The following is a 27,865-nucleotide window of genomic DNA, read 5'->3' as shown; positions in this document are numbered from 1 at the left end:
TATATAAAAGAACCTATTAGTATTTCAGGGTGCGATAAAGTACTTCAGTGTGGGGGAGAAAAAGCCCTATGTGCATAAGTATATGACATTCTGTTCTGCTAGCAGACTGCAAAAACTACTACTGTTTAAGCTGGGGTTCTCTGCTAAATTCTCCTGCACCCTACCTTTGTGATTATGTTTCAACTGCCTCTGAAGCTGAACTGCATAGGAACGAGCTGTGTTTCTTGTCTTGCTTATCTCATTGATATAAAAAGCCTAAAATTTTCCTGCCTCATTCTTTATATCATGATTAAAATTACAGCTCTTTCCTGACTTTTACTGAGGGCTTGTTGAAAAAGCTTATTGATGTAGAATTTTCTCAATTTAACTAAAAGGTGGGAGTGATGAATCACCAATAAGAGACACCCCCCCCCCATTATTTTTTGGGGCAATTGAGTGAAACAGTGATAATAAAATCAAAAAGTGTGGAAAAAAAAATCTACTCCATCTGATGTCTTTTCTATGACATTGGCTGAATTTTGATAGCTCACCAGTCATTCACAGTGTCTTTCTAGAGTAAGTATTGAAGGACTTGATTGTGTAAATCAATATTTAATGAAGAATTCGTTACACTTTTTTCATGTCATCAAGAATACCCAAGTGCAGAATATACTTCTAGAGGTGTCTTTGGGGAACCAACTGATATTTCATATACAAGAAGATGTACAGCTCACTTTCATAAGAGAGAAAAGCCACAGACCCCATCTCCCTTTGACACGCCTTTCTCTGTTCTCCACTCCTCTTCCCTGTATTCTGCCATTCCTTTCATTTTCTTTTCTGTTCCTCTGCCTGTTAGCAAGGAAGCGGGTCGCTGAGTCGCTGGCAATGGGAAACCAACAAGCTAGATGGACTAAGGAGCCAAAAACGGAGGCTGCCCTGCAGTTGCAGGGCAGTTGCATCAACTTCTGTTCAGAAGTCAGTGTGGGACACTCAGGTGAGCTGTGGGATCCAGCGCTGGTAAAGGCTGGGGGAGCAGGCTAGAGTCAGCGTGGCAGAAAACGGCTACCACAACTTCTGCTCAGTCCTTATTGAGAGGGATAGAAACATGGTTTAATGCCCTATTACTCTGACCTGTGATTTACAGGGACTGTGAAGTGGCCCTTAGCTTGCACCAGAGGATTTCCAGCTCAGCTGCATGGTTAACCTGAATTTCTGTGAATCCTCAGGGAAGCTAGAACTCTTGCTTCACCCTCCCTGCTTGAAGAATCCCAGCTGTGAGCATTTCTGTCTACTAAGTCTGCCATGAAGTCTGGTCCTGGATGTCCTTTTCAGTCAAGCACTTAGATTATGCAGTTTCTGACGGGGACAAATGCTGGTGGGCCCTGTGCCTTGGATTTGAAGGTGCTGGTTAAAATCAAAGTGGATTTGCTATATCCAGTCAATTTCATGGCTAGCAAATGGCTTCTATGTCTTTTCCATCCACTGTTAAGATTTTCATGTCGCAGCCATTGCTGTTTAAAGTCTATGTGCGATTTGATGTCTGACTCATTGCTACCCTACCCAAAGCAGGTAGGGTAGCTTCTTTCGAACAACAGCTTTTCAAAGATTCTTGTCTGCAGCTCTACTGTTTCTGAATATAAGTAATTAATGCTAGGATGTCTATATGTTGACAGGCAGAGAAATTGTGGCACGTGGCTCTTGGAGAGGAAACAGTGCATGAGCATAGAATTAAACTCCCTCTCTATTCAAACAGATGCCAGACTGCAGTCATTCTGTGGTAACAGCTTCGCATCTTTAGAAAAGATTTGAGAAGAAACTACAGTGCTGTATTTGGTACTGTCTCTGCTCTGATGTGCCAAAAGAAGTTGAGATCTTAAACCTATTTTTAAGGGTTTTAGGTGATACGGAAACTGTAGTCCAGAGATGAGGTCTCAGGACGTGCCAGGTCTCCAAGATGGTGCACTGTAAACTTGTGCTGATTTTCAGGCGTTATGCTCAAGCCAATGCAGTAAGTCCCACTGAGACTGCAGTGGCTCTGGGTGGCTGCTTGCGTAACATCTTTTACATTGGAGTGTAGCCAGAGCAACCATAGGTCTGTCTCTTAAAGATCACAGAAAAAGCTGTTTCTCAGTGCTAGCACTCAGTACTTCAATTTACATGTAAATTAACACTTAAAAAAAAAAAAAGTCTGTCTTCTCTTTTACAGAGATTGGTGTCTTCTTGGGTAGCTGGATGTTATGAGAATTTAGAGATTTAGGACTGAGCTCTGCTCTTAAGGTGATACATATGCCTTCATTATACTAGCTCACAAACAGGCCTTCAAATAGGAAGTGTTTGCGTTACGTGTGGCTTAGTGTTTTTCTGAGTAGATGTAGATAATTATAAGTTTTTAGTATTAAACTATGAGTAAATTTGGAGTGTGGACCTGATGCAGATTTATTAATTTTCTAACAGAGAGATGAAGTGTATGGTGCAACTCTGGTATGTATGGTTATTTATTTTATTTTTGTAATGCAGATATGTGACTCACAAGTTAGCAACAAAACAATTTCCTTTCTGTTAATTCTGCATTGTACTGTACTGCATATGGATCGCAACATTTTGATTTTTTGGAATGAATACAAGTCTTTCTTGTGGTGACAGGGAAGAGTGAGCTGCACTAGGTCCCCTTCTGGTCTGTTCTCACCTGTTACGTGCTTATTAGCCTGGGTTGTTTGCTTTTGCTGCTGCTGCTACTGATCAAATTGCAGTTGGGTGTGTACATGTCCATGCACTTCTGCATTATATAAATATTGATTCATTAAAAACCATCAGATTGCATAAAATCTCTGCAGAGAACATGTCAGCTTGATGTATGGGTATGACAATCATTCTCAAGTGCTGTCTTGCTTTGTAGATGATTACTGAGGAAATCCCTGATGGCTGTCTAGTTCCTAGGTCTGAAAAGTCATTTGCAATAATGAGGCAGCAGATATAATGCAATTAAAAGATCCAATTTTTTGTGTTGTGGCAAGTTTAGTGGAGGTAGGTTTTTTTTCTCCCCCTCTTTTCCTCTTCTGTTTCTTGTCCTGAATCTCTTTAAAACTAATTCACTAAAGCAAATGTTGCTTCTACAGCATTTTTTCCTTTTGGCTTTTCAGAGCTAACCTAGAATGGCTTGTCACGTTTCTGAAAACTTATGGTTGGTCTGGGTATCGTGATTTGACTACACTTTGAATGTGTTACTGTCAGGATGTTCGGCCCATGCGTACTTCTTCAGCAGGAAAGATATTACATTATATTGCTATGCTGGTATGGCTTGTTTCTCTGGCCTGACAGAAGAACAGGGTAATAACTTAGATATTCTTGTATATAGCCTGCTTTTGGTCTCTTTCTAGAAAATGTCTTGAAACCTTTTGAACAGTTGTGGCTATCCAAGTTCAAGAAAGATGAATTCTAACTAAATCAGATTTCAACAAGGATTATTAAGGTGATCAGGGGAATGGAAAGCCTGTCATAGGTGAAGGGAGAACTAAAGGCTTGGCCTGTTTTGCTTAGAAAGAGATATGACTGCTGACTATAAATACAGCATGGGGTAAACACAAGTGAGGGAGAACTACACAAGCCAAAGAATAGTGCTGACACAAGAACAGGGTGAGGAACTCTCCTGTGAACAGATTCCTTCTGCAAATTAGAAGGATTTTTCTATTCTTCTGAGCAATGAGTTCTGAAACAGTCATCCAAAGAAGGGAGAAGTTCCAGGAAGCCTAGCAACTTTTAAGATTGCATTCATACGTATGGCTTTCTGGGACAGTAAGCAACTAGAGCAGATGACTCAAGAAGTCTCTTCTGATTCTCTGTTCAGGCTCTACTTTGAAGAATTTCTCTAAATTCCCACTTGTAGTTTTAGCAAAGTTTTTTCTGTAGTGCCTTTTCAGTCATGCCATCCTTATTTCCACTTGGAGGCAAAAATGTCTCCTTAGGGACATGCCTCTCATTTCTGCATATTTTACACCTTTACAAGCTTTATCTTGGCCTACTAAGGCAGCATTTCTGCAAATGCTGGTGGCAGTCGCTAAACCTACCAGGTGTCAGTTGATATGAAAAGCAGCTATTTCTTTATGTCTAAGGAACTATTATGGGGCACTAATGTCAGGATTAGATTGAGTGCTTCATATGGGATTTAATTAGAACTTAATTGAATTTTAAGAGGGAGAGGATGTTGGTAGTTGCAGGTTAATTGCTTTAGCCCTGCAGCCTGAATTCTTTATCTAGCTGATTTACCATATTAGAGATCTAAGAAGGATTTGAGGATTGGCAAGCTGGAGAACTACAATAAAGGGATCTTGCAATTTACCTTCCTGTGTGCCAGAACTCATTCTGCCTACGGCTGATCTAAAGAAGCAAGCTAAGAGGAATGCTGTATGCCAACATAATTATTTCTAAAATCCTCTCTCTTGCTCTGGAATAACAAATTTTGTCTGTAGACTTGAATATGTGATTTCAGAGGCTTACAGACAAATTGTGCAGCAGTTTCACTTAATCACCTGGATTAAAGAAGGTAGGCTAGAAGAAGTGTCTGTAGTGGTGAAAGTGACTGGTGCAGCCAGAACAAATACCTATATCAGAAAACTGGGAGTTCAGTGTTAATCTGAGATTTCTTTAGTGTGTGGCCTTGTCTATACTAGGACTAGTTTAGGAATGGATTTCTATAGGTGATGCTGTGCTTGTTTATTATGTTTTACTTACAGCTGCATCTTAGTCAGCTCCAGTTTAGTTCAGGGCTGAACGGTCTTACAAGGATGCAGCAATGTAGCAGAGGAACTCCTCTGACCTGTGACATGGAACCTTGGTAGATGAGAAGGTGCTAGTGTTGGGAGGGAAGGTGACAGCCCCTGTAAGTAAACCCACCTGTGCAGCTAAACGGATTGCTGAAACAATCCCTGTGTTGACAAGGCTTTGCAAGCTGGGCTACTGGAGCCAATAACCAACTGTGGGCTGTTAGCGCACGGTGTTCCCCTTACTTCATGCTTCCTTGAGGCTTTTGTCCTGTAACTTGACTAATAAGGGGAGTATTGCAGCCAACTTTTGACCAAGGGGCTCCATCAGAAATTATTGTTTTCTTCTATAGTTTATATATTTACTAGCTAAATGTGTTAAACATATTCCGTCCTGTCCTTAAAGTGCATTTTGGCTCAGTTTGATTTGGATTTTTTTTCTCCCTTGCAAGGGGAAGAGCCAGCAACTGTCGTTTTGAGCTTCTGAAATCAGATGTACTGGCAAGTCTGAGGCAAGTTTGAGAACTCTCCTGTGCATCTTTCAATAGTCTGTGCACTTCCACTTTACTGCATTTCGAGTGCTGCCAACTAAGCAGAGCTCTCCACATGCAGTGTAGGTAGAAAACATGACAACCCCGATTCTTCCAAGACTTTGGGTTCTTTAATATTGTGTTTATAACACTTGCTGTGTAACAAGTTACACCTGGCCTGGATCTGCAGGTGTGCACTGGGACTCCTCTGAGATGTTTTTTTTAGTTAATCCCCATTCCTTTTTCTGGAAGATACTTTGCACTATTGACAGGGAAGCTGGTTGTTTGGCTCAGCAGAGGATTTTGTATGGTTTTGTTAAAAACAACATAATGCTCTGAAGAAATCTAATGCCACAATCTATCTCCCCCCCCCCCCCAAACTCCGAAGCTGGGAGATCGTGATTTTTAGCTAACCACGTTAAAAGGGATACCAACACTATCAAATTTCTTCACTGTGAAAGGATTAGCGTTTAAAAAAAAAAAAAAATCGCACATAAGGTTTAGCTGCAAACAATACTGGTTCTTACTGTATACAACCTTATAGCACAGGATTTTCAACACTGTTCCAGAAACCCTTGGTTAAACCCAGCTCGGATTAAGTCTTAGCCACAGGTGTCTAAAGCAGTACTGACAATGGTCTGACCTGGATATTGCTGCTTGTGAAATTGTATGCTGCTGTATTGATGACTTCCACCCACAAGCAGCAGTGAGCAGTTTGTCTAATACAGACCTACTTCACAGATGTTAATGCCAGAGAAAACAGCTGTGATTTAAACTGGCACTGGAAAGGCCAGAGGCCACACAGCAATTCTGGCATCCATTCTGATGGTAGAGTGTTGAAATGAACCGTATCCTTAATTGTCGTGCTCCAAAGTCTCAAAGCAATGGACAGGGCCTTGTCCTCTGTGTTCAGCTTGTTTGATGTTGCACCATCCTTCCTTTACTCCGTAAGCTTTACTGTATGAGCTTTGGCAATCAAATACTTCATGAAACAATTTTCTCATTCTGCAAATACAAAAAAGGGAGCAAATCTGGGTCTATGGCAGAATCTATGATGAGAATGGCTATAAAGATTGAACACTAGTGACTGGACAGCAGAAATACTTAAGTAAAATCTTAACTGCAGCAAAGGTAAGAAGATCAACAGCATATCTTGTATAAGCATCATGTTTTTTGGTATGTTCTTGTTTTTCTTCTGCTCTATTTTAGATCTGGAAATTCCTTGGGTAATGGTTGTTTAGATTACAAGTCCTGGGAAATGTCCCACTATGTTGTTTCTTCTGTCTCTAACATACCCATAACTGGGATATCAAGGTGGAGTTAGAAGGTGTTTTAGAAGGTAGTTTTTCCTGTCTGAGGAGTGCCCAGCTCTGCCTTGCTTTTGGTAGCATTGTGGCATAGAGGCAACATACGCTGCTCTACAAGGTGCTTAACTGCATCTTCCTGATGCTGCCTTTGCTCTGCAAGACTCAGACTAGCTTCTCTGTCTTTTTCCTTAGAGCACCACTTGTCAGGAGTCACTTGGAGATCATTTTAGGGCTCCTCCTCAGCATTACTGCGCATCATCCCTGTTTGCAACAGATTCTTCTGTAACCTTACAGGTTCTCATAACAAACATCCCCACCTTACTTCCTGTCAGTTACTTATTGGAATAAATTCTAACTGTAGGCTTCCTTTAATTAAAAGAAAAGTTCCTTTCTTTCCTATCATCATACCTCTTATTACCTCCTTTGGACTGCAGAACAGGTGTTGCTCACGGATTAGCTACAGTAGCATTAAATCCACTGGATTTTCATCTCCCAGTGGACATGAGGGGCATTATGGGAACACAGCTTTAGTGTGAATATCTGCTACAGCTTGGCTGCTTGCAGAATGCTCAATGCTAGTCTCGGACATCCAAACTTGAGCTCTAGCAATTTGTTCATTCCAGTGAGAATATTATTTACCTGCTTTTTGCTCTCATTGCTTTCTCTGTAGGTCTAAAGAATTTCCTGTCCAGACCAGCAAAGGGGCAAATCACCTTCCACAGCCACAGAGGTTTGCAATGCATCTCGCCCTTAATGCAGACGGTAGAAGAGACTCCGCAGCCCATCCCAACAAAAATCAAAGGACATATTCCCAAATGGATTAATGGCAATCTTCTGAGGATCGGGCCTGGGAAGTTTGAGTTTGGTGAGGAGAAGTAAGTCCAGGTTTGGTGAATCTGTCAAATAATTCTGGCCTGAGCACTGGCTAAATCTAAAGGGGATCTTCCAGAATGGCTCACCACTGTTTGGAGCATCTTGTAGCTTCTTTTTAAATCGGGCGAGGAGGGAATGCTTATGTTATTCTTTTAAGAACAGCTGCTCCCTCATCTAGAAACTCTCGGTGGACTCTCTCAAAACAGGAGTGCGGTTAACTGTTAAGGTTGGAGAATCTGAGTCACAGAGAGGCTGTAACCTTCTCAGAATCACACAGTGAGGGACCAGAGCTCCAGTCCTAGTCCTGCGTCTTTAACAAAAGCCCGTTCCACAAGCGCTCTGAAATGTGGGGCAGGATTCGTCAAGTTGATTTAAAAATTAAAGTTATTCTTAAAGCAAAATCAACTTTAAATCAAATCCATCTTATTTTAAATATAATGTAAATAATATTTTAAGAAGGCAGCCTCTGCCTCTGGCTTGGGCTCTGCCACCCTAGCAAACTGACAAACTTAGCTCTTCCTGCAAAGCTGATGGCAGCAGCTGGCCAAAGGTGGTCATTTTAACATATTTCCAGAGATAGAACTTAAGATTTTTCTTAAAGTCTTAGAAAGACTTTCTCCTTTTGGGGAGAATGGCATCCTTCAAATAGCTGAGAGCTCATGATTACATCTTATTCATTTGGGCTTTCAGTAATAACTTCTATTCTTTTTCTGCAGTAAAGCACAATTTCTATTCGTTGTGAAGAGATCTGTGGAATGATTAGTTTACCATTGTTACCACTAGCCTCCAAAGCTCATGCATAGCATTTTCAGAAGTCCTTAAGTTCCACTTTCAAAATAAAACAGGGAGCCCAGGTCTCACTGAAAGTCAGTGCCTAACCTCAGGCCCCATGTTTGCACTTGACTTGTTTCACTCAATTTGCACACTTTCTCGGACTCGCTACAAGGCTATGTATGTTAGTGTCCAGGAGATGTGCGAGTTAGCTTGTCACAAACAACAACAAACCCCAAGGCAAGAGGGAGCACTGTTGCAGGACATAATGTTCTGCCTAGCTCTTGTTCTTTTATTTTTCTCTGCTTGAAGATTTAACCACTGGTTTGATGGCATGGCCCTGTTGCATCAGTTCCAGTTGGAGAACGGCACAGTGACGTACCGGAGCAAGTTTCTGCAGAGCAGTTCCTACTTGACCAACAGCCAGAACAACCGCATCGTGGCCTCAGAATTTGGGACATTGGCAATGCCAGACCCATGCAAGAGTGTCTTTGGTCGCTTCGTGTCACGCTTTGAGATACCACGTAAGAGGGTTTCTAAGAAATAAGAAGTGTTCTGCAATTTTCTTGGTGAACTTGTGGTTAGGTCTAAGGGGAACTGTGGGGATGTCTTGTAGGCCTACTCTGAGCCCATGTTCTTCCTTAGAAGATCATCCCTTGGAACAACAACAAAAACACCAACAAGTTGGTGTCAAATTCAGCTGGGAGAGGCACATTCATTTTAAGGTGTTAGTACCACTTAACATTTTCACCCCATATCTGACATGCCTTGGAAAAAATCTCTTTGTCTATGGGGATGACTCGCAGACTGCTAGGTACTCTTAGTGCCAGAGGAAGCTTAGGAGTCCTTGATGTCCAGATCCACTTGACGCTTATCCCTCTGAAAAGTCTGATGCAAATATTTGGTTTGCAGCCACATTCAGCTCACTTGATTCCACAGTTGGGCATAAACTGCCAATAGAAATCTTTCCCCAGAGAACACTCTGCACAGTCCTGGTAATGAGCATTAAAGTCTGTTGTTCTCCCTGAGACACAGCCTTGCCCTTAAAACACCTTGCCTTTCTAAGCTTGTAGGGTAAGTGGGCTAATCCTTTCCTTCCTGTACTAAGGTACAGGAGGTGATATGAGTAAGGTGAGAGAGGGTATTGCACAGGAATGGAAGTATCATTACCTACAGGATACTCTGTACATCAGGTAAGAAATGGGCTTCATTTCAAGCAAAGTACCTTCCACTAAAACGAGAACAGACCTAAAAGGTAGGACCGTGTACATCTTTCCAGAATGCATAAAAGTGAACAGCTCAGTCATCGTTTGGGTTCAGCTCAAGCTCTGGGTTGCAGAAGGTTTCCAGATCTGGTAAGAAGCAGTACTAGAATCTCATCCTAGAGGCTTGTTGTGTGGATGCCTGGTGGATGTTGGTTTTCGACCTAACTGGCAATTCTAACAAAGCCTTAGCATCTACATTAAATAGCCACTGAACTACTTAAAACTAGACTACCTTTCAGAATGCTTAATTAAATCTGCACCAGTTTATTCCAAGCTGCCATGTTGGATAGTATCAATGTAAATAAATGAATGTGAGCTAGTCCATGCCTTAGATAGCCTTCGAGGATGCCTTGGTTCTGGGAGCAGTGCTGGGATTTGGCACCCAGGAAATGCTGCAACTGAGGTGATCTGGAAAAATCAATGACTTCAAACTGCAGCTGAATCTAGCCTATTCACCCTTCAACGACTCAGTGCAACCAGTTACAAAGAGATCACCTCTCTGGGGTAGAAATGTCTTCCATCACTGAAGAAGTACAGTTAAGAGAAAACTTGCAGGTTGTAGCTCTGTGCTTTTGTGGTGTTGTTCAATCAGTGCTTGTATGTTCCTTAAATTATTTGGCCCTACCACAGAGCCATGTTGTTATCAGTGACCTGCCTCATCAACTACCTCAGAGCCCTTGCTCTTTTGTTTTTACTGTTGAGTACTAGCAGCTTTGTCTGGCCTTTTGCTGACAGACACTTTAACTTTATCCAGCAATTGTTTCCCTTAGTTCAAGGCTCCAGCTGCTATGATCATTTCCTCCAGTACCAAGAAACCATATGCCACCAATAGCTTATTGGTACCTAGCACTTAGCTGAGGAAGATGTGCAGCAAGAACAAGTCCTTGACTCACCTGTGCAGACAGTTATCCTGAGTGTCTTTGTAGATTAGTGAGATATTTCTAATAGATCACAGAGGGATGAGTGTCATTGCAAATGGGTTTACTTGTTTAAACATGTCTAACTTGCTGTAACGTGACCCGAGCTTAAACAAAGCTGTGTGCAACTCTCGTATTTTGTTTCAGAGCCAAGTGACAATGCCAGTGTGAACTACGTTATATATAAAGGAGACTACTATGTCAGCAGTGAGAATGTCTTCATGCACAAAGTCAACCCGGAAACGCTTGAAACAAAGGAGAAGGTGGGGGCGGGTGGCATGAGGGGGTTAGTTTACGGTACAGGAGAATCACTCTCTGCTGTTGCTAAGAGGGTCTCGGCAGCTTGTGAGGAGAGGGGGGTATGCAGGTTCTGGAATGAATAATCAGTGCAGCTCTGAGTGCAGCCCTTCGTGGTGTGCTTGAGTCCCTAAAATATCTACTTAGCGATTAGGCAGCTCTCGTGAATGAAGATGCAGCTGCTGCCTGTTGTAGCAGGCAAGGAGGGAGACAGATGTACTCAATTTCGGTAAAGCTGGCATTCTTCCAAGGCACTTGCTACTTGTCTGGACTTGCCTGGACTTGCCTGCAGCTGCCTGTGCATGAAGAGTAACTGCATACAGGAAGAAGTTACTAACATCACTGACTTCTAGATCTGCATTCCTGCCCTGTCTCTTCATTCTTCCTATCTGCTCCTTTCATTTCCTTCATACATTTCCAGCTTTAGGCACTCCAGACTGGCCCTTCTTCAAAGTCTTGACAAAAACCTTTTTGCTGCAGATGGGCAGTGAAGTCAGTGTGCAACTCCAGCTGCCACTTTCTTTTCCCCCATGCTCTTGCTAGCAAATGAACAAAAGGTCAGAGCCGAAGTCTTCCCGGCTGCTCTGTGCATAGCCTCACGCAAAGGAGGCCTGCATTTGGGGGCAGGCTATGACCTGTGAAACGGCAACACAAGCTGTCCTTCCTTACCACTCCTGCTGCAAGCATACCCTTAGAAGGGGTTTCTGTATTTGGTGGGCGGGACCACTGTGAGAAGAGCTACAGAAGGATTTTGGCATTCCCGATTTGGTAATAAACTGCCATTCCTGTATGTTATCATGGACCATTTAATACCATAAAGCAGCAAGCTCGCTGCACCCTCAGATCTTGAGGGAGGTATTCCAGCAGTCCCCATCTCTCTACAGGATCACTTGTGAGTCATGATGAAACTCTGTTTGAGGCAGAGCATACTACTTGCATATTGAAATGGAGAATTTGATTTGCTAGTTTACTTGCTTTGTAAGCGCAGTGATGCTTTGTAAATTCAACAATGAACTGATGCATGGGCATTTTTATTTCAAGATTCAGCTCTGCTAAGCCATCTGGTCATTAAAAAAAAAATCCCCTTAAGCTGCTTTTTAGATGTTGACAAACATTTTTTGGCTAAATGAAGGAAACAGGAGGGATGATTTCACATTTAAACTCTCCAGTTTGAGATGCCTTAGAAGGACATGGTTTTCTGAGCTTAGGGTGGCTGGGCATTCTTTGAAAAACAGGCCCTTCTAAAAGGTTTCAGGTCGGATGCTCAAAAGCCATTTTTTGAAACTCTTTGAAAGGGAAGCATATTTTCAGTGCTTCAGTGTTTCAATGCATGGATTGATCTTCCTCCAACTTCTTCCTTAAGAATTTCTTCCCAGCAAATCCCTTCCACTGTCTGAATGTGAATCACAACCCAATCCACGACTTGGAAGTTAATGGTACTTGCAATCGGACCTCTGCACTAACTGTTGCTTCTAGATGTAGACAGTGAAGCTAGACTGTTCTGTCTTTGGAAATTTGTGAGGAGAGTGAGCACAAACTGTCAACTGGCTACATCTGCATTCAAAAAAGTTGGTGGGTTTTTTTTTTTTGGGGGGGGGGCAGTGACTGTGTCTTTATGCATGTCTGTCTGTGCTTACCATATGGGGTCCTAGCTAAATTGCTTCTACGGACAACGTTCCCACAGCGTCATTGCTCCTTGCCGTTGGTCGTGTTCATGTCTCCCAGAGAAGTGTTGGTGCTTTTAGTCTTATTTTACTGGTATGACAGATGCACAGTTACTATTCAGGGCACTTCAGGCAAAACAGAGACTTAAATCCAGATCCCATATTACAGCCATAATCATTAGGCTATTCCTCCTCAAGCTTTCAAGTAACCAACATTTAGAAAGACTGCGGCTTGCTAGAGAGGAAGAGGGAACTTCTGTACTGACTGAAAATCTTTGTAATTTGCAGGTAGACTGGAGCAAATTTGTTGCAGTGAATGGGGCCACTGCTCATCCTCATTATGAGTCTGATGGGACAGCATACAACATGGGCAATTCCTATGGGAAACACGGTAAGATTGGGCATGGCTAGGCCTGGTCTGCGGGCAGACTGGGCAGGCTACTTCATGCTGCTTCAACGTGCGGTTGTTGAAGGAATTCCAGTGTCTCAAGAGACCCTGAAACTGCTGTTTCTCTAAGTCTAAACGATGACAAAACAGGTTAGTTCTTATGTCAGGTTATCAGTCTGCCGCATAAAAATGGCTTCTCTCAGCAATTAGTTCGGGTGCTTCTGACTTCCTCTGCATCCGGATTATCTCATACCTCAGACTTCTCTGAGTAATGTGGCCTGTGAATGGTCAGTGGGTTTCCTCCCTTCCTCTCCTAAGCTTCAACAGAAAAGAAGAGAATGATTTCTAGAGAAGCCCTATCCAGCACTGAAGCCTAATCCACGGAATTTTGACATCAGCCACAAGTTTTTCATTAACATTAATTCTTTTCTGATAAGAGTCATTAGGGGTTATATAGGAGAGAAGTGGCAGTTATTACAGTAAACCAGTTATCTTACAGTAAAGTTGAGTTTTCTGGGATACTTCTTCTTCCCCAAGCTATGCAAATTACCTCTAGCTTGGACCTAGTTATATCTACATGGTTGCTGAGAACCACTATTCACTGTACTGTTTTTTTTGGGTGCCTGAGGCCTGTGAAAACAGCCATTCCCCTCTGTTATTGTACCTCAAGCTGGTTCTAATTCACTGAACGGTTGCCCAATTTTGATCTTTTTCCATTCTTGCTGCTTTCATTTCCTTTTGGCTTTAGCAACACTTAGCTTTACAGTACTTGCTCTGTTCAGCTGGAGAGACTAAACTATGGACTGTTATTCAAACATGCCATTCATCCCTGCCCATATGCTCAGGTTTAGTAGAAGAGTATTGGTGTTCACTAGGCTCAAAGTTCTCATTTCCTTTGATACACAAGCTACGAATTTGGTTTTCTTCCTGGGCCTGTTGCTATAGGATACTCTAAATTTACATAATGAATGCACTGCAGACAGTAAAATTAGATGGCAGTCTACCAGACTGAGAAGATCCTCTACTTCCTTTCATGTGTTTTTGTGCTAGGTCATCCTCTGTGGATTGCTTTAATGACTTGATAACCATCTTTTTGTTTCTGCTCAGTTTAGTCATGACTGGTTCCTAGTCTGCTAGGGAAACAGAAGGAAACAGAGCCTGACTTCAGTTTCAGGAATGTTGACAGCCTCACAGCTCAGTAGTAATGAACACATTTTCTTCTTTCCAGGGTCTAGGTATAATATCATTCAGATCCCTCCACAAAAGTCAAACTGCAGTGACATGTTAGAGGGAGCAAAAGTGCTGTGCTCCATTGCTCCAATGGATAAGATGAAACCTTCCTACTACCACAGCTTTGGTAAGAACATTTCCTGTCTCTCACTCTCTGGATTTAGCCTACTTTGAGGCATAAAGGGCTGTTCACTGCCCTCTCTCCCTAGGCTTTCACTGTCGCATTTGCCTAATACTCTGATACCTCCTTCCCTACCTTTTCAGGAATGAGCAAAAACTACATCATCTTTGTTGAGCAACCCATTAAGTTGAATCTGCTGCAGATCATCACTTCCAAACTCCGTGGGAAGCCCATTTCTGAAGGGATAAGCTGGGAGCCTCAGTATAACACCTTCTTCCATGTGGTGAATAAACACACTGGGGAGGTAGGTTGATCTTGGCCTTTCCAGCAGCTGTGCAACTGTAGCTGGAATTTTAGACCCCTGGAGAAGAGTGCTGGGTGGCAGCTACAGATGGCTGTATGAATCAATCCAGGAGCTACTGCAGTATAAGCTTTACAGGGATCGGTGTAAGTTTATTACAAACAGGATGACTTCATACATTTTCTGCTCTATTGTTTAATCTCTTTGCCAGCCCTAAAAGAGCAGACAGCAGTAAGCAGTTTGAGGCTCCCGGGATTGCAGCACACGGACTGAAATGCAGTTCCCAAGGGCTAGCGGCAATAAAAAGGACTGTCATAGCATGGGAATGATGACTCTCGGGATTGAGTCATGACTGGGTGGGGTCTATTTTGGGCTTCTTTATATTTTTGACTTGTTTTTATGTGGTTCTGCCTATTTACTGGCTTAATGCAGTCTTTCTGAAGGGACTCAAGGATGGAAGACAAATGCAAAGGAACGAGTGAGGGAATGAAATTATGGGTGAGAAAACTCTTGAGGTGAGCCTAGGATCTTTTGAAAGGGAAAGTCACCCTCCCTCTTATGTCATTGTAGGTGCTGCCGGGGCAGTGGTATAGTAAGCCCTTTGCTACTTTCCATCAAATCAATGCCTTTGAAGATCACGGCTGTGTGGTCCTTGACCTGTGCTGCCAGGATAGTGGGACAGCGCTGGCCACTTATAAACTTCAGAATCTGCGGAGGACTGGGGAAGGCCTAGATCAGGTAAGATCTCCGGTGTTTGCGTTATCTCGGGTCTGATGGGACTCCACATCAGCTGAGTTACTTATCTGAAGCAAGGCTCAGGTCAGTGGCATAGATAACACTATGGGGGATGAAAAGGTAGAGGATATAGCCTGGGAAAAGGTCCTACAACTGTGTGAAAAACTAAAATTATGATCTATCCATATGTTGATGTTTTTCTCTCCTTTTACATCTCTTAGCAGATGATCTCTATAGAGAGTTTCCTTGAAACTTCCAGAAACTGGTTTGTTGTACATATCTCCATCAGGCAGGCAGAATGCGCTTCTGTTTTAAAATCTCATTTTTAATGATATTCATTTTCCATATCCCCAAGTAATAAAAGGAAACATTTCTTCCCCCAAGAAAGTATGCAAAGTAAGTTTTTGCATGACTTCTACAGGGCAAAAGAAATTTTGCTATTTAAAGATATTACTTCATAAAACCAACCTTTACTATGTAAATCACAGATACAAACGTTCCAGAAACCCCTGTGTTGTTCCTCTCATTCACCTCACGTCAGGATGTACTCATAAATGACTTGGTATGTCCAACTCTGTCACAAGCACTATTTAAAGCCATGTAAGAGAGATTATTTTACATAAATAATGCGTGGAAAAAAATGGGGGTGTCTTCGTTTCTTCTAGAACGTGTATGTGTTTATTGGAAACCCACCATATGGTGAGTGAAGGGCAGACATTGCTACAACATGTTCAGACAAATCTCGACTTCCTCTGTCTATGTTTGGAACTGTCTGAAAGCAGATCTCTTCTGATCTGAAAGGTGTATAGCTGTGTCCCTGCAAGGATTTTTTTTTCCCCCCAAAGAGGTGGTGAACATTATTAACACTATGTTGTACTTTAATTAAGGCAGTTTGCTTTGCAAACTGGATCTAGCTTTTGTCCAGCCTGCTTTGAGCACAAAAGAGCTATATTTGATCTGTATGAAGACGTTAATGTCAACATTAGGTATATGCTTCCCACACCCACGTTATTAAACTGAGAATTAGCCTAATTATTAAACTGTACACACTCGTATGAGCGCAAATCATTTCAGAAGAATCTCAGATTTACCCTGTGCCAGAAAGCTTAGGCATGTCTGAACCTGATTTGTTTATTTTCCCCATTCATGCTTAGTCCCTTTGCTTACTGACTAAATAATGTTTTATCTGGCAGAGTTCCTCAAGCAGTTTACTGCGGCTACATAAAACACAAAAGCTTTAAAAATAGGGTTTCAAGATTAACACACAAGTTTGAAATAAAGTTTTGTGTTGAGTCACAGGCTGAAGTAACTGAAAAGCACCAGAACAGAGTCCCCACCACCTATTTTATTTAGATAGTTTAATCTTTGGAAGCATTAAGGTTTCTTCTAGACTGGGCTTCAGTAGAGCTTTAATGGTGATGGTGGGATTATTTCTTAATTAATGTGCTTTGTTCAGCCTCAGACTTCCAAAGCAGGACTGCCACTTGTCAGCAATGAGGCTCTAGGAGATGGGTTTCCTCTCTACTTGGTCAGTGCTACTGAGGTCCCATTTTCTGTAATCTCCCTATTAGCTCATGCTCTTGGTTGGGCAAGGAGGACCTAAGTCAGACAGCCAGTGGAGCACATGTGGACAGGCCATAAAAAGGCTCATTAAGTCTGTCCTAACTAAATAAAATGTTGGATTTGGAGGGCAGTGGAGTGATTTCCAGACCCAACTCAGCAATGATTACTGTGAAAGTAATGTCAACCCATTTATTGATAGCCTTTTGTATTCTCCTGCAAAGTACTGGAACAAGGCGAGCCCTTACAAGAACCTGGTAAAACATGTAATAGAAAAAAAGAATGAGAAGTGGGAGGAAGGTCTGAAACTTCAAGATTGTCCCCCAAAGGGCACTTAGTCAGAGAGGCCACTCCCTTCTCTCTCCATTCCCATAAATTTTCTCTCTCTCTCTAATAGATTTATAACTCAGTACCCCGAGCTTTCCCTCGCCGCTTTGTTCTTCCGCTGAATGTGAATTCAGACACACCTGTGGGGAAGAATCTGAACCCTCTGTCTTACACATCAGCAAGAGCTGTGAAAGATGCAGATGGCAAGGTGTGTATATTAAAGCCTTATATAACCGCATTTATGGCTGTGGTGAGATTGCCTGTAGCAGCATCATCCTGTGCTATTATCTCTTCAGATGTTGTCCACCAAGTAAGCAAAGCTTGGTCATTGCTTAGCTGGGTATTAGTGACTTAGTACAAAGCACACCACCTTCCCTTAGATGAGAGAGCAAGGACAGCTGAATTACCAAAAATGCCCAAGTGGGTTATTAACCTTTGCAATAATTGGCCAGACTTCAGCTTCTTCATTCACAAAATCTCCTGTGCTTTCATCTGGGTACAGAACTGTTCTTTGCTTCTGGCTCTGAACAGTCCTGTAGTGTGGCTGTGGATGGTATAGAACATGTACTGTTCCACATGTTCTAGCCGCTATCAGTGGAGCAATCTCAGTGTGTACTTGGTACATCAGTTGCCGGTAAACGGATTCGCCTGTGTTTCAGCTTTTCCCGTTAGACTGAGCCTTTATGCTTCCGGAAGTCTGTGATGAGTCAGTTGGGTGAAATGGCAAGGGAGACAGAACTGTCCCTTCCAGCTGCCTCAGTGCACAGTCAGTCTCAGCCTTAAACATCTTGTCTCCACAACGGCTGTGCAGTGGATTAGTGAGACTGGTCAGCACCTCTGTCCAGTCAAACCTAAACTGACTCTCCTGCAATGCATACTTCCTCTAGGTCTGGTGCACACATGAAAATCTCCACCCGGAGGGCTTTGAAAATGTTGGGGGCTTGGAGTTCCCCCAGATTAACTACACGCAGTACAATGGTAGGAAGTACCGTTTCTTCTACGGATGCGGCTTTCGGCATTTGGTTGGAGATTCCTTGATGAAGGTTGATGTGGAGACCAAGGCATTCAAGGTGAGGTGAAGTGGGACTATCTTTTTTGAGTACTGGAAGTTATTCCACTGAACTGGCCTCGAAGATCTGTTATCTACTAGGCACTTTGCTCTTTCAGGGGTTTCTTTCAAATGGGTCTAAGATTAGGTCCCTAGCTTCATCTGTCACCTAGCACCTTGTCAATGTGGCACACTCACTAACCAGGAGAGCACATTCCTCCAAGTTCCTGGATAGATGAGGGAATAGAAAGGGTCTGGATAATGTGTATATATATGTTTTCCAGGCCAAAGAAGAGTCATCTCTTATCAGAATGATAGCACAGAAAGTACCTAAGTACCACCTGCAGTTGGAGATGAGTTGCCAGGGTATTTATGACTCGAGCAAGAAACAAGGCCCAGGATATTCCTGCCTACAAACACGAGCTGGGATTTATGTCGCATCTCCCTTAAATGGGAAGTATTGGTCTCTGAATCTTTAAGTGATTACTACGCAGAGACTTTCCCAGGAGCCAGGAGGAGTTAGGAATCATCAGAAAGAGACACCCTTGTTTTAAGAGTTCTGATAATGGATACTCATTTTGCAGTAAGACTGCCCTCCTTCATCGTAGTGGTTGGTACCACAGCTGTTTGCAGTAAGAGCAGCAGCAATGCCCTCAGGGGGTGATGGCCATAGATCCCTCCTCTGCTGGCATGGTAGCTTTCCCTCCACGCTGCTCAAACAAGCCTCCACAAGCTCAGTTCTCTGAGCTTGTAGCTGATATCTGTGCTGGCACAAACTGTTGGATGAAACGAGCAACAGGAGCCCTTTCACTGCCTGTCTGCACAGTGCCTAGCACAACGGCATGCTGTCACAACACTGGCACTGATGTATTACTGAAATCAAACTAATAACTTGTCAGGTCAGCTATGGGTTGCTTGGGGCACACAGCTTCCCTGTGTGCCTGGGTAGCTTTGCAGGGAGGACTCTAATTTGGAATTCTGCTAACTGTAGTAGCCAAATATGAACATCTCCCTATGTTGCTATGCTTGCTAGATTTGGCAGGAGGATGGATCCTACCCATCAGAGCCTGTGTTTGTGCCAGTTCCTAATGCCATGGCAGAAGACAGCGGGGTCATCTTGTCTGTTGTGGTCTCCCCAACTGAGGTAAAATATTCCTATTAGTTCATCAAAGCCACATAGTGTTAGGTATGTTTGCTAAACCACAAAACTGGATTTGTGGCTTTCTGGCATCTAGCATTCTAGCACCATGCTTCCCAAGGTGTGTACCTCTACAACTGTCAAGCAGAGCCAAGCAAACCTCCAACAGGAGTGTACTTTAGAGCATCAGCATTGCTTGGGTGGCACCTGTGACTAGCAGTGCTCCTGGCTAAATGTCTTGGTCTGTAAGGCCTGGCTGTAGGTGTTACGGACTGGTTGTACATTTGGGCTTCCTTGTGTGGGGCAAATGTAGTGGGTTGGACAGGGGAATGAAGTTCAGTCTGGCCATTCATTCTGGCTGTCTTTTCATCCTGCAGAACCAAAGCACTTTCCTGCTTGTCTTGGATGCAGAGACCTTTAGAGAACTGGGGCGAGCAGAAGTCCCCGTGCAAATGCCTTACGGATTCCACGGCATCTTTGCTTCCCACTGACAGAAAACCCTGCTGTTCCCTCTAACTTGGGGCCAAGTTAGGCTCAGAAAGAACCTCTGCTTTCTTTCACCTCACACCTTTGCATTATGCCCTGGATGACGGAACTGCTTCTTCTGTCATAACCTCTGAGTCACTGCTGCATTCCCAGTAATACACTGTAAAGGGTCTGAAACACACTCTGAGGAAGACAGTAGCCCCATCACTCCAACAGCCTGCTGCTTTATTTTGCTGATTACCTTGCTAGGCCAATTAGCAGCAGTTCACAAAGGCTGCCCTGTGTAAGGCCTGCAAGGGAGAAAATGGAAACTAAGATGACCATTCCTTTCCTACAACCCTTACACATGCTTTATCACATTACCTGATCTTGCAGACATGCAAAACACATCTCTACCATGCTCCCTCTTAAACAGCCTAAGTGGATACAGCTCTGACAACTACCATTTCCCACATTGCTGTTAATGTAACCAGTTTGAAACATATAGAACTCTAGTGTGGTCTTGGTATCCCCTTGCTGTAACTTGTGCAGATCAAGCTCGACACAACGCTCTTTCATATGCTTGGTTCCTCACTGAGGCTCCTGCAGTTTCTGGACAGTAGCCTCTGAGTTCAGCTGAGGTGGGGGTAGTAGGATGTTTTGAGGGAAGCCGCTGTAGCAGTTTCTTTACAGGCTCTGGCTTTAAAGATGCTATGAAAGGTGAAGACTTCCTGGAGAATGGATTTTCCTCCTGGTTTAAGGAATTTTGCCATGTTTCTCATGATGAAGCACTATAAAATGTTTTGAGCCCCTTCCCCGAGCAAAAAAGTGAGCCTTGTGCCCTGGTGTTTTGGAGAAAGCCCGTGCTTCCTATGTGCAAATTTGCTTTATTTCAATTCCTCATTTTTCTGGAGGCTGACCCAGATGGAACAGAGCACAGTCAGAGCTGCCTCACTGTTCCCAAACAATGTAGCTTTCTCTCTTTTCTGACCCTGCTTTCACCTTCCTTCTGGGCCTTGGGAAAAGATGAGGAGGAGAAATAAGGATTGTACACCAAGACTGCAGAACGGGGAGAAGGCAGAGGGAGCGGCTCATGCCAGAGCTGGTCTCATAAAGCCACTAGATGGCAAACATCCCTCGGCATTGGTGCTCCAGCCCTGCCACCCTGCTGCCTGGCCTGCTCCAGCTGGCAGCCCAGTGTGTGACCGGCCATGTCAGCCAAGTGGAGTCTCACCGCCTTGGCCCACCAGGCTTCCCAGACCCCAGCAAGGTCATATCCCCACGGCTGGCAGCTGATGGTGCTAAGGAAATGCTTAATGAAGGCTCCCAGAGTTTTGTCACCACTGCTGCTTTCTTTAAGCCTTTCCTCCTTGGGGAGGTGGTAAGGGGAAAGGCAGCTGTCAGCAGCTCACGCACAGCCCTGTGTTAGCTGTAACCAGCCACGGTACCCAAACCAGGGCTGTGGATCAACGCTGCAGTGAAAGAGAGTGCAAAGTGTGTGTTATGTTTACGAAGTTGCACTCCAACAGCACACAGTCCTAGGCCCTGCCTGCACCATGTGCACGCAGGCTCTGCACCACTGCCTTAAGAGCTGTATTTTCTCTTGATCTGTAATACAGAACTCAGCAGCTCCTGCCCCGAGGCTCGGAGTTTCCCCCTTCTGGTGAAGTGGCAGATACACTTCATTATCCTTGGGGCAGCAGGAACACCGTGACGGCAACACGCTAATGCACTTACCTCCATTCAAATCCTCGCAGCACTGAAGAATCCCAGTCCCACACCCTCTCCCAAAGTTTTCTATAAATCACTACGCTTTACGGATTCCTCTGCTTGAAATGCATGAATGTTATTACTGAAGTGCACTCTTTCAAGTTTGTCAGCTTTACAGCCATCCCAGAAGTAGAATTAGTTTGCAGGAATAGAAAGGGCATCAACAGGGTTGGCAGCCCTTCCTCTGTAGCTGGTGCGAGGAAGGACCATGGCTACTCCATCTAAACCATCGCACATCAGGCATATGACAAGGGTGTGGGGCCTTCTCAGGAGCTGCACCAGCTCCTCTGGTAGCGCAGCGCTGGGGATTGGGCAGAGCTCAGCTATTGTGGGTGGGTAGGAATTAGATCAGTAAGTCTTATCAGTCCTTTCAGGTAGGTGTTGCTGTGTAAACCACTTCTCTTTGGATTGCTGCACAAAATGCTTTACATGTATATTCAGAGCTTGCCAGCTTTCCTTTGGCAGGCCACCCCTGTGCATCGCTATGTTTGTAAACACCCATCTTGCAGTTGCCATTATTTAAAAATCAAAACCAAGTCAAACTGCCGGCCTGCGAACGTTACCTCTCAGGCTGAAGGAGAGGATGAAAAGCCTTGAGGCTTTAATGGAAAAACTAAAAGTGTGACACACACATTTTGGGACTCGGATTCGGTTCTGCAACACCCCAGCTCTGGCGACGTAGACGAGCCCTGGGAGCCTGTCCACACGCAGGTCTCGGGGCCCAGGAGCAGGGGAGTTTTGCTGACGCAGTTTTCTGGTGCACGTCTGAACCGGTCAGTGCCCGGGCCTTGAGCCCAGCTGCCTGGGTGCCGTGAACAACCCTGATGTAGCAGCGTGCCCCAGAGCGGGTGCCCTAGGAAGGTCAGTCTGTGGGTGCGTGACGCCGTCACCTCGCCCCGGGCCATCCTACCAAGGCCGCCTGGACGCGGGCGAGTGCCGGCAGCGTGGACGGGTGCTGCCCGTCGCCCAGGCCGACGCTGCCCGCTCTCGGCTGCCCCTTCCCTGCCCCGCAGGCACACGCGGAGTGCGCCAGCGGCTGCCTCTTACCTCTGCGCCCGCTCCCCTGAGCTTGGCTGCCGTTCCCCCAGAGTGGTGCTTTTTTCCGCATCACCCACTGAAAAGAGATTGGGCCAAAGCGTGTGAGCGAGTGACTAGCGGATGGGGGGGGGGGCACCGCGAGCGGGCGGGCTGGCGCTGCCGCCTCACCTGCGCGGGCGGCGGGGGCCGGCGGCGGGGCCCCTCCCGCCCCGGTTCCTCTTCCCTGCGAGCCGCGGCGGGACGCGCGCAGGAGGCGTCGGGCCGCGAGGCGCAGCCGTGCCCGAGGCAGCGGGTGCCCGGCCGGGCCGGGCCAGGGCCTCAGGGGCCCCGCCGCGAGCGGCGACGGCGACGGCGCGGCCCGCAGGGGGCGCTGCCGGGCGCGGCCCGCGGGCCCGGATGGAGCCGCCGCCGCTGCCGCAACCGCCGCGCAGGCGCCGTCGCGGCCCCGCCATGGCGCCGCCCGCTGCCCGGCTGGCGCGGCTCTCGCGCGCCGTCACCTTCAGCGCCTGCCACCGCCTGCACAGGTGAGCGGGCGGCCGGGCCGGGCTGCGGCGAGGCCGGGCAGGCGGCGGGCGGCTCGCTGCGCCCCCGCTTCCCCCGCGCGCCTCCGCCCCCCTCACGCCTCCAGCCCGCAGCGGTGCCCTGGCGGCGCAGCAGCTCCGCGGGCCTCGCGTGCGCAGTCACGGCGAATGGTAACGGTTAAACTGCGCCTCGGCCCCTTCCCGCCAGGAACCCAAACGGTTTCCCTGTGTCTGTGCACAAATGGCTCTCAGCATCCGCGCCGCGGTTGTGGAACCCGCGGTCGTAACCCCCAACCGTAGGGAAACGCTGTCAGCAGGTGTTGTCGGGCAGAGGTACCCTGGCAGCGGCATGTCGGGCGAGCGGGGAGAGGTGCCAGCCGTGAGCCAAAGCTCCAGCGAGGTGGAGCCGGGCGGGCGCGTGAGCGGTGCGGAGACGTGAGCGGTGCTGACGCGCCACGTGTGTGTTCCTCGCAGCAAGTCGCTGAGCGATGAAGAAAACCTGAAGCTCTTCGGGAAGTGCAATAATCCAAACGGCCACGGGCACAACTATAAAGGTAAGGAGCTGGCTGGTCGCCGTGCTCGCGCGCCTGGCCGCGGCCACGAGTAACCTCAGGAGAGCAAGGCCGGCCATGTGTCTCGGCAGTCTGGCCTGGCTTTTGGTGGCTGTTCCTTTTCCGTTTGGTTTTGTTTTGTTTCTTCCAAGAAGACTTGACATGAATCCTCAGCAGCAGTGAGGTCTGAAGCTCTGCATAGCATTGCAATTAGATGATAAATATTAATCTCAAAATGTCACTTAATAAATCAAAGCTATTTGTTTATAACTCACAATGTGTTTCAAATGTGATTTTGCTAAGCAGAATACATGTGACTAAAACAGCCCGTAAACTTTTGAGTGTTCTTCTCACAAGTTTTTCTCCTAGCATCTGCAGCCTATGTGTGTAAGATCACATCTCTCCAGTTGACAGGCCAGTTTTGGACTGTCTGTGTATTGTAGTACCCTGAAACGTCTGCTACAGTGCCACTAGCTTTACCAGGGCAGACTGATTGCTGGACTGAAAATACGTCCCTCATTTTGAGGCTAAGTTACTCGTATAACAGTGTTTACCTTCTCATATAAGAAGGATGTTCCCACTTTCAAAAATTCCTGGAAAACAAGTCAGATGCCTCTAAAACTGTTTTAGAGTGGGCAAAGGAGCTTTCACCACTGAGGAGAATCAGAACCAGGCTCAGACCATTATGCCTTTCTGGTTTTGTCCAGAAGACTTTGCTGATCAGGACGCTCTTATCTTGACTGCAAAGGGCATAGAAAGTAGCTGTTTGAGAAGTCAGCTAGTCTGTGGCTGGCTGCAGGCAGTTTTTCAGGGATGGTGGGCATCGGACCTTGAAGGATGACTCCTTTTAGGAGCTGGGTGACGCTGAGTAGTTTTTCTTTATACAGTACATAACCATTCTGTAAAACCAGTTCCACTTCTAAGTGTTAGGAAGCTTACACTGGTCCGGGTGGATTAGTGATGTATGGGCTGCCTGTCTTGATCACTTAGGTTCCCTGTGTCACACACATGACTTGATATTTTTTTTTTTTTCAGTTGTAGTCACTGTGCGTGGAGAGGTAAGTGTGATCACCAATTTTTTCCATTCCATAGAGCAACAGGATAGATGGGTCTCCATATTCCACAATCCCTAGCTTCCAGCTCGATTGCTAGGTTTCCTGGGGTGTTTGAGGAAGCTCTGTACACATCACTATAGAAGAAGGTTTTCCATGATAGTTTTTTTTCTGAAGACAACTGTCCTTTTCACCCTGCATCTCACAGGGGCTTGCAGGTGACAGTGTTTTAAGTCCCAGACTTGTAATCTACCTTTGGGCACAGAGTTTTGTCTGCCAGGACCTTGCTGCAGAACGGGTAGTTTCTGCTCTCAGGTCTGTGGGGCACCTTCTGGATAATTATTGAGCCAAAGAGAGGCTTAGCACTTGGGCTATTTGATTCTCTCTGCTGTTTTCTCAAGGTATTTTATTGCAAGTACAAAAGGAACTTCTGCTTTCAGGGTTGCTTTTTACCCTCCATCCTGTCATCGTTTTGTGTATTCTGCAGAGTGAGTCATTTTGATAGCGCTTAGGTTTTGATGTTTCCCAAACAACTTTTGTAGGGTTTCTAGTTCCTAGGGAGCTTGAAGAGGGGGGTTGTATTCAGATCTGAATCAAAATTTTTAAAGCCTTTTCCTTCCACATTCTGGAAATTCCCTGTCCCCTGCAGACCCTGCTTTTGTTCGTAGAGCTGTGCCTCCTGTGGATGGAGGATGCCCTGAGCTCAGGTTAGTCTTTGACTATTTTTCCCTGGTTATTCAACCGAGCGATTTAATGCCTGTGTTCCTGCTTATGGTCGTGCTAAATCATTGCTTGAAGTCTGTGTGTTTTAGAGAGTTTTTCCTCTTTGGTGCAGGCTTTTATGAGACAGTGGAGCCACTGGAATTGTATGCTCTATCTAGCCTGTGCAGATATCACAGGGGTAGAGTTGGAACTCAGTGTGGGAAGGTGGAGGGAGATTTCTCTTGTGGGCCAGATGTCCTGAGCACACAGATATTCATTCACAGTCTGATTTGTACTGGATCATGGCCGCCTTCGTAACAAGGACCTGTAGCCAGGCCACTGAGCTCCCTTTTGTTTTCTTTGCAGATTGATCCAGTCTCTGGGATGGTTTTAAACCTGACAGACCTGAAGGAATATATGCAGGTAGTAGTGCTCTTTTCCTAGATATCCCCTGTGAGAAGTGGTTAGAGCTTAGCGATTTGTTTAGTACCAGGGTGGAGACAGTGTGAGTTGATAATATAAGAAATAAAGAAGAAATTACGAAATGATGTCAGACTTAAATGCTATAGTGCAGTGATATGAGGCAGCACAATGTGTCCTGCTAGGAGGTTAACAGGTGCACGTAAAGCTCTTATCCTTTCGTAGCATACTCTTGCCTTCCTCCAAACCCTCACGCTTGGTAATTTGAACCCCAGTACACTCCGCCTACTGGGACAGTCTTGCTGATGTTGCTAATTGCTGTTGCTAATTGCTGCTAACGTTGCTAATTGTTGTTGTCTGCCTACAGGAGGCGATCATGGAGCCACTTGACCACAAGAACCTGGATAAGGATGTGCCCTACTTTGCTGAGGTTGTGAGGTGGGCGATAGGGACTCCTTGTGATTGTAGGGCCAGAGAATGGTGGCTGGGGCTCAGTCCTACATCTGAAGCAGCAGCCTCTGAAGCAGCTCTGCGTGTCTCGTGCTCGGTGCCCTGGCTGCCCTCCATCCCTGTGGCTGCCTGCCGTGGTGGGCCGGGTGCGGGCCTGCTGGGGCAGCTGTGGTCCCCCATGCTCTGGAAGGCACAGCTCACTTGCACCTAAGGAGCCCTTTCCAGGCTCGCACTTCTCACAGTGTAGGTAGCCTGGGGAGACAGATATAACCTCTTAATTAGAGCTAGTGTTATATGTGTTCGCTGGCACTGGTTCAAGCCCCGCTTGCATTCAGTGTGTCACCTCATGAAAGCTGCCCTGCTGCTTCCCCTTGGCTTTTATTATGCCTGTTCTAGGTACAGCCTAGTCAAATGCCATTGCTGTCGGTTCTCAGTGTGCTCTCATTTCACTCCTAGCACCACTGAGAATGTTGCAGTGTTCATCTGGGAAAACCTCAAGAAGCTCCTGCCCACGGGTACTCTTTATAAAGTCAAAGTGTATGAAACGGACCAGAACATTGTCGTGTACAAAGGAGAAGAAACAATCTCTGAGAAGTGAAATGAACTTAAGCTCAATTCATCATAAATCCCACTGCCTAATCACGTCAGTGAATTACTTCAGCCCTGTGCACTGTATCTCTTACGTGTAGGCATTGATTCTGCATTTCATAAGGACAGGAATAGGTATTTTACAAGAATTCTTGCAGCAATCTGGCAGCTGGGGTTCACAGAATTTGTTGATTTGTCTGTTTTTTTCCAAGACATTCCTGTTTTGCAAACCCCAACCGTCAAGCTGATGTAAAAACTGCAGTTGTACTGTGTTAAATAAAGCAGCTTCCTAGAGAACAGATAGTCTGGCAAAGTATATATCCCTTACATGCACAAAAGGCTTTGATTTTCTCTAATTAAACATTGGATTAATTTATGGATTTTTAATAGCCTGGGCTTTATTTTTTTGTTTTGTTTCTTGATCAGATAGAGAATGGCAACTCCATGAATTTTTTCTTTGGTGATGCAGACTCTTCTTCCTGTGGTTAGGAGGTCTGTCTCTGTATAAGGAAGTGGTACAGTGAGTAGTACAGCTGTTTACAAAGCAATTCTCAGTATAACTGCAAAGCTAAAGAGAACAGTATATTGTTGAGAATCAGCATGAAGGGCTGAGGAAAAAAATTAGAATGTCTTTGTTAAACTGGGCTGCCTTGTTTGCTTTTGCCAGAACGCTGACCTGAATACTCCAGGCAGAGGGTGAAAGCAGAGTGGGAGAGAAACGGGAACATTACAGCCCCAACCATGCGAGAGAGCCCTGATGCAGTAGTGAGAGTGTCCTATGGGAAGCAGGTGAGAATAAACCCTTAAATACTGGTTATCCAGCTGCTATCCCAGAGCTGCCACTCCTGTGGAGTTTTACTAAGAGAATGCTTTTCACATTATCAGATTCTGGCTGAGTTTGTCTCATCATAGTCTAAGTGTTCACTTCATTGGTACCCCGTGGTGCTAGCTCAACTCCGGACCAGGACAGACAGACACAATACTCACCTTCCTGTAGAGCCGTCCCTGCTATGAGAGGCTTTCTGTTTGGCTTCTGATTATGGAGAGCTGACGTAGCAGGGAAGGACCTGCGATACCTTGAGACTCTATCCGTTGAAGTG

The 27,865-nt window shown here is 45.4% G+C and overlaps 2 protein-coding genes across 4 annotated transcripts in view; both read left to right on the top strand.

Moving 5' to 3' along the window:
- The window catches only part of BCO2 (beta-carotene oxygenase 2), a 50,506-nt gene extending 28,976 nt beyond the window's left edge, over positions 1-21,530 (top strand). For 2 of the 3 annotated variants that reach the window (XM_026105860.2, XM_026105861.2), the window contains 11 exons: positions 7,244-7,448; positions 8,530-8,741; positions 10,547-10,662; positions 12,649-12,751; positions 13,977-14,105; positions 14,243-14,403; positions 14,971-15,138; positions 17,093-17,230; positions 17,910-18,092; positions 19,104-19,214; positions 19,586-21,530. In XM_026105860.2, the coding sequence (XP_025961645.1) occupies positions 7,244-7,448; positions 8,530-8,741; positions 10,547-10,662; positions 12,649-12,751; positions 13,977-14,105; positions 14,243-14,403; positions 14,971-15,138; positions 17,093-17,230; positions 17,910-18,092; positions 19,104-19,214; positions 19,586-19,699 (1,640 nt within the window). In that variant the 3' untranslated portion in view covers positions 19,700-21,530. Of the gene's footprint in view, positions 1-835; positions 974-7,243; positions 7,449-8,529; positions 8,742-10,546; positions 10,663-12,648; positions 12,752-13,976; positions 14,106-14,242; positions 14,404-14,970; positions 15,139-17,092; positions 17,231-17,909; positions 18,093-19,103; positions 19,215-19,585 lie in introns of all 3 variants that reach the window. The other variant, XM_026105859.2, reaches the window with a different exon arrangement.
- Positions 21,531-22,883: 1,353 nt separating this feature from the next.
- On the top strand, positions 22,884-27,145 carry PTS (6-pyruvoyltetrahydropterin synthase). Its single transcript, XM_064524231.1, has 6 exons — positions 22,884-23,005; positions 23,477-23,556; positions 24,589-24,611; positions 25,674-25,730; positions 26,095-26,165; positions 26,634-27,145. Exons 1-6 carry the CDS (start codon positions 22,932-22,934, stop codon positions 26,773-26,775), a joined length of 447 nt encoding a protein of 148 aa, XP_064380301.1. The 5' UTR covers positions 22,884-22,931; the 3' UTR covers positions 26,776-27,145.
- The last annotated feature ends 720 nt before the right edge of the window (positions 27,146-27,865 follow it).

Source organism: Dromaius novaehollandiae, chromosome 21 (assembly GCF_036370855.1).
Source record: "Dromaius novaehollandiae isolate bDroNov1 chromosome 21, bDroNov1.hap1, whole genome shotgun sequence".
Classification (NCBI taxonomy): Eukaryota; Metazoa; Chordata; class Aves; order Casuariiformes; family Dromaiidae; genus Dromaius; species Dromaius novaehollandiae.
The sequence above is the reverse complement of the archived record's forward strand: the minus strand, read 5'-3'. Positions and strand labels throughout refer to the sequence as shown.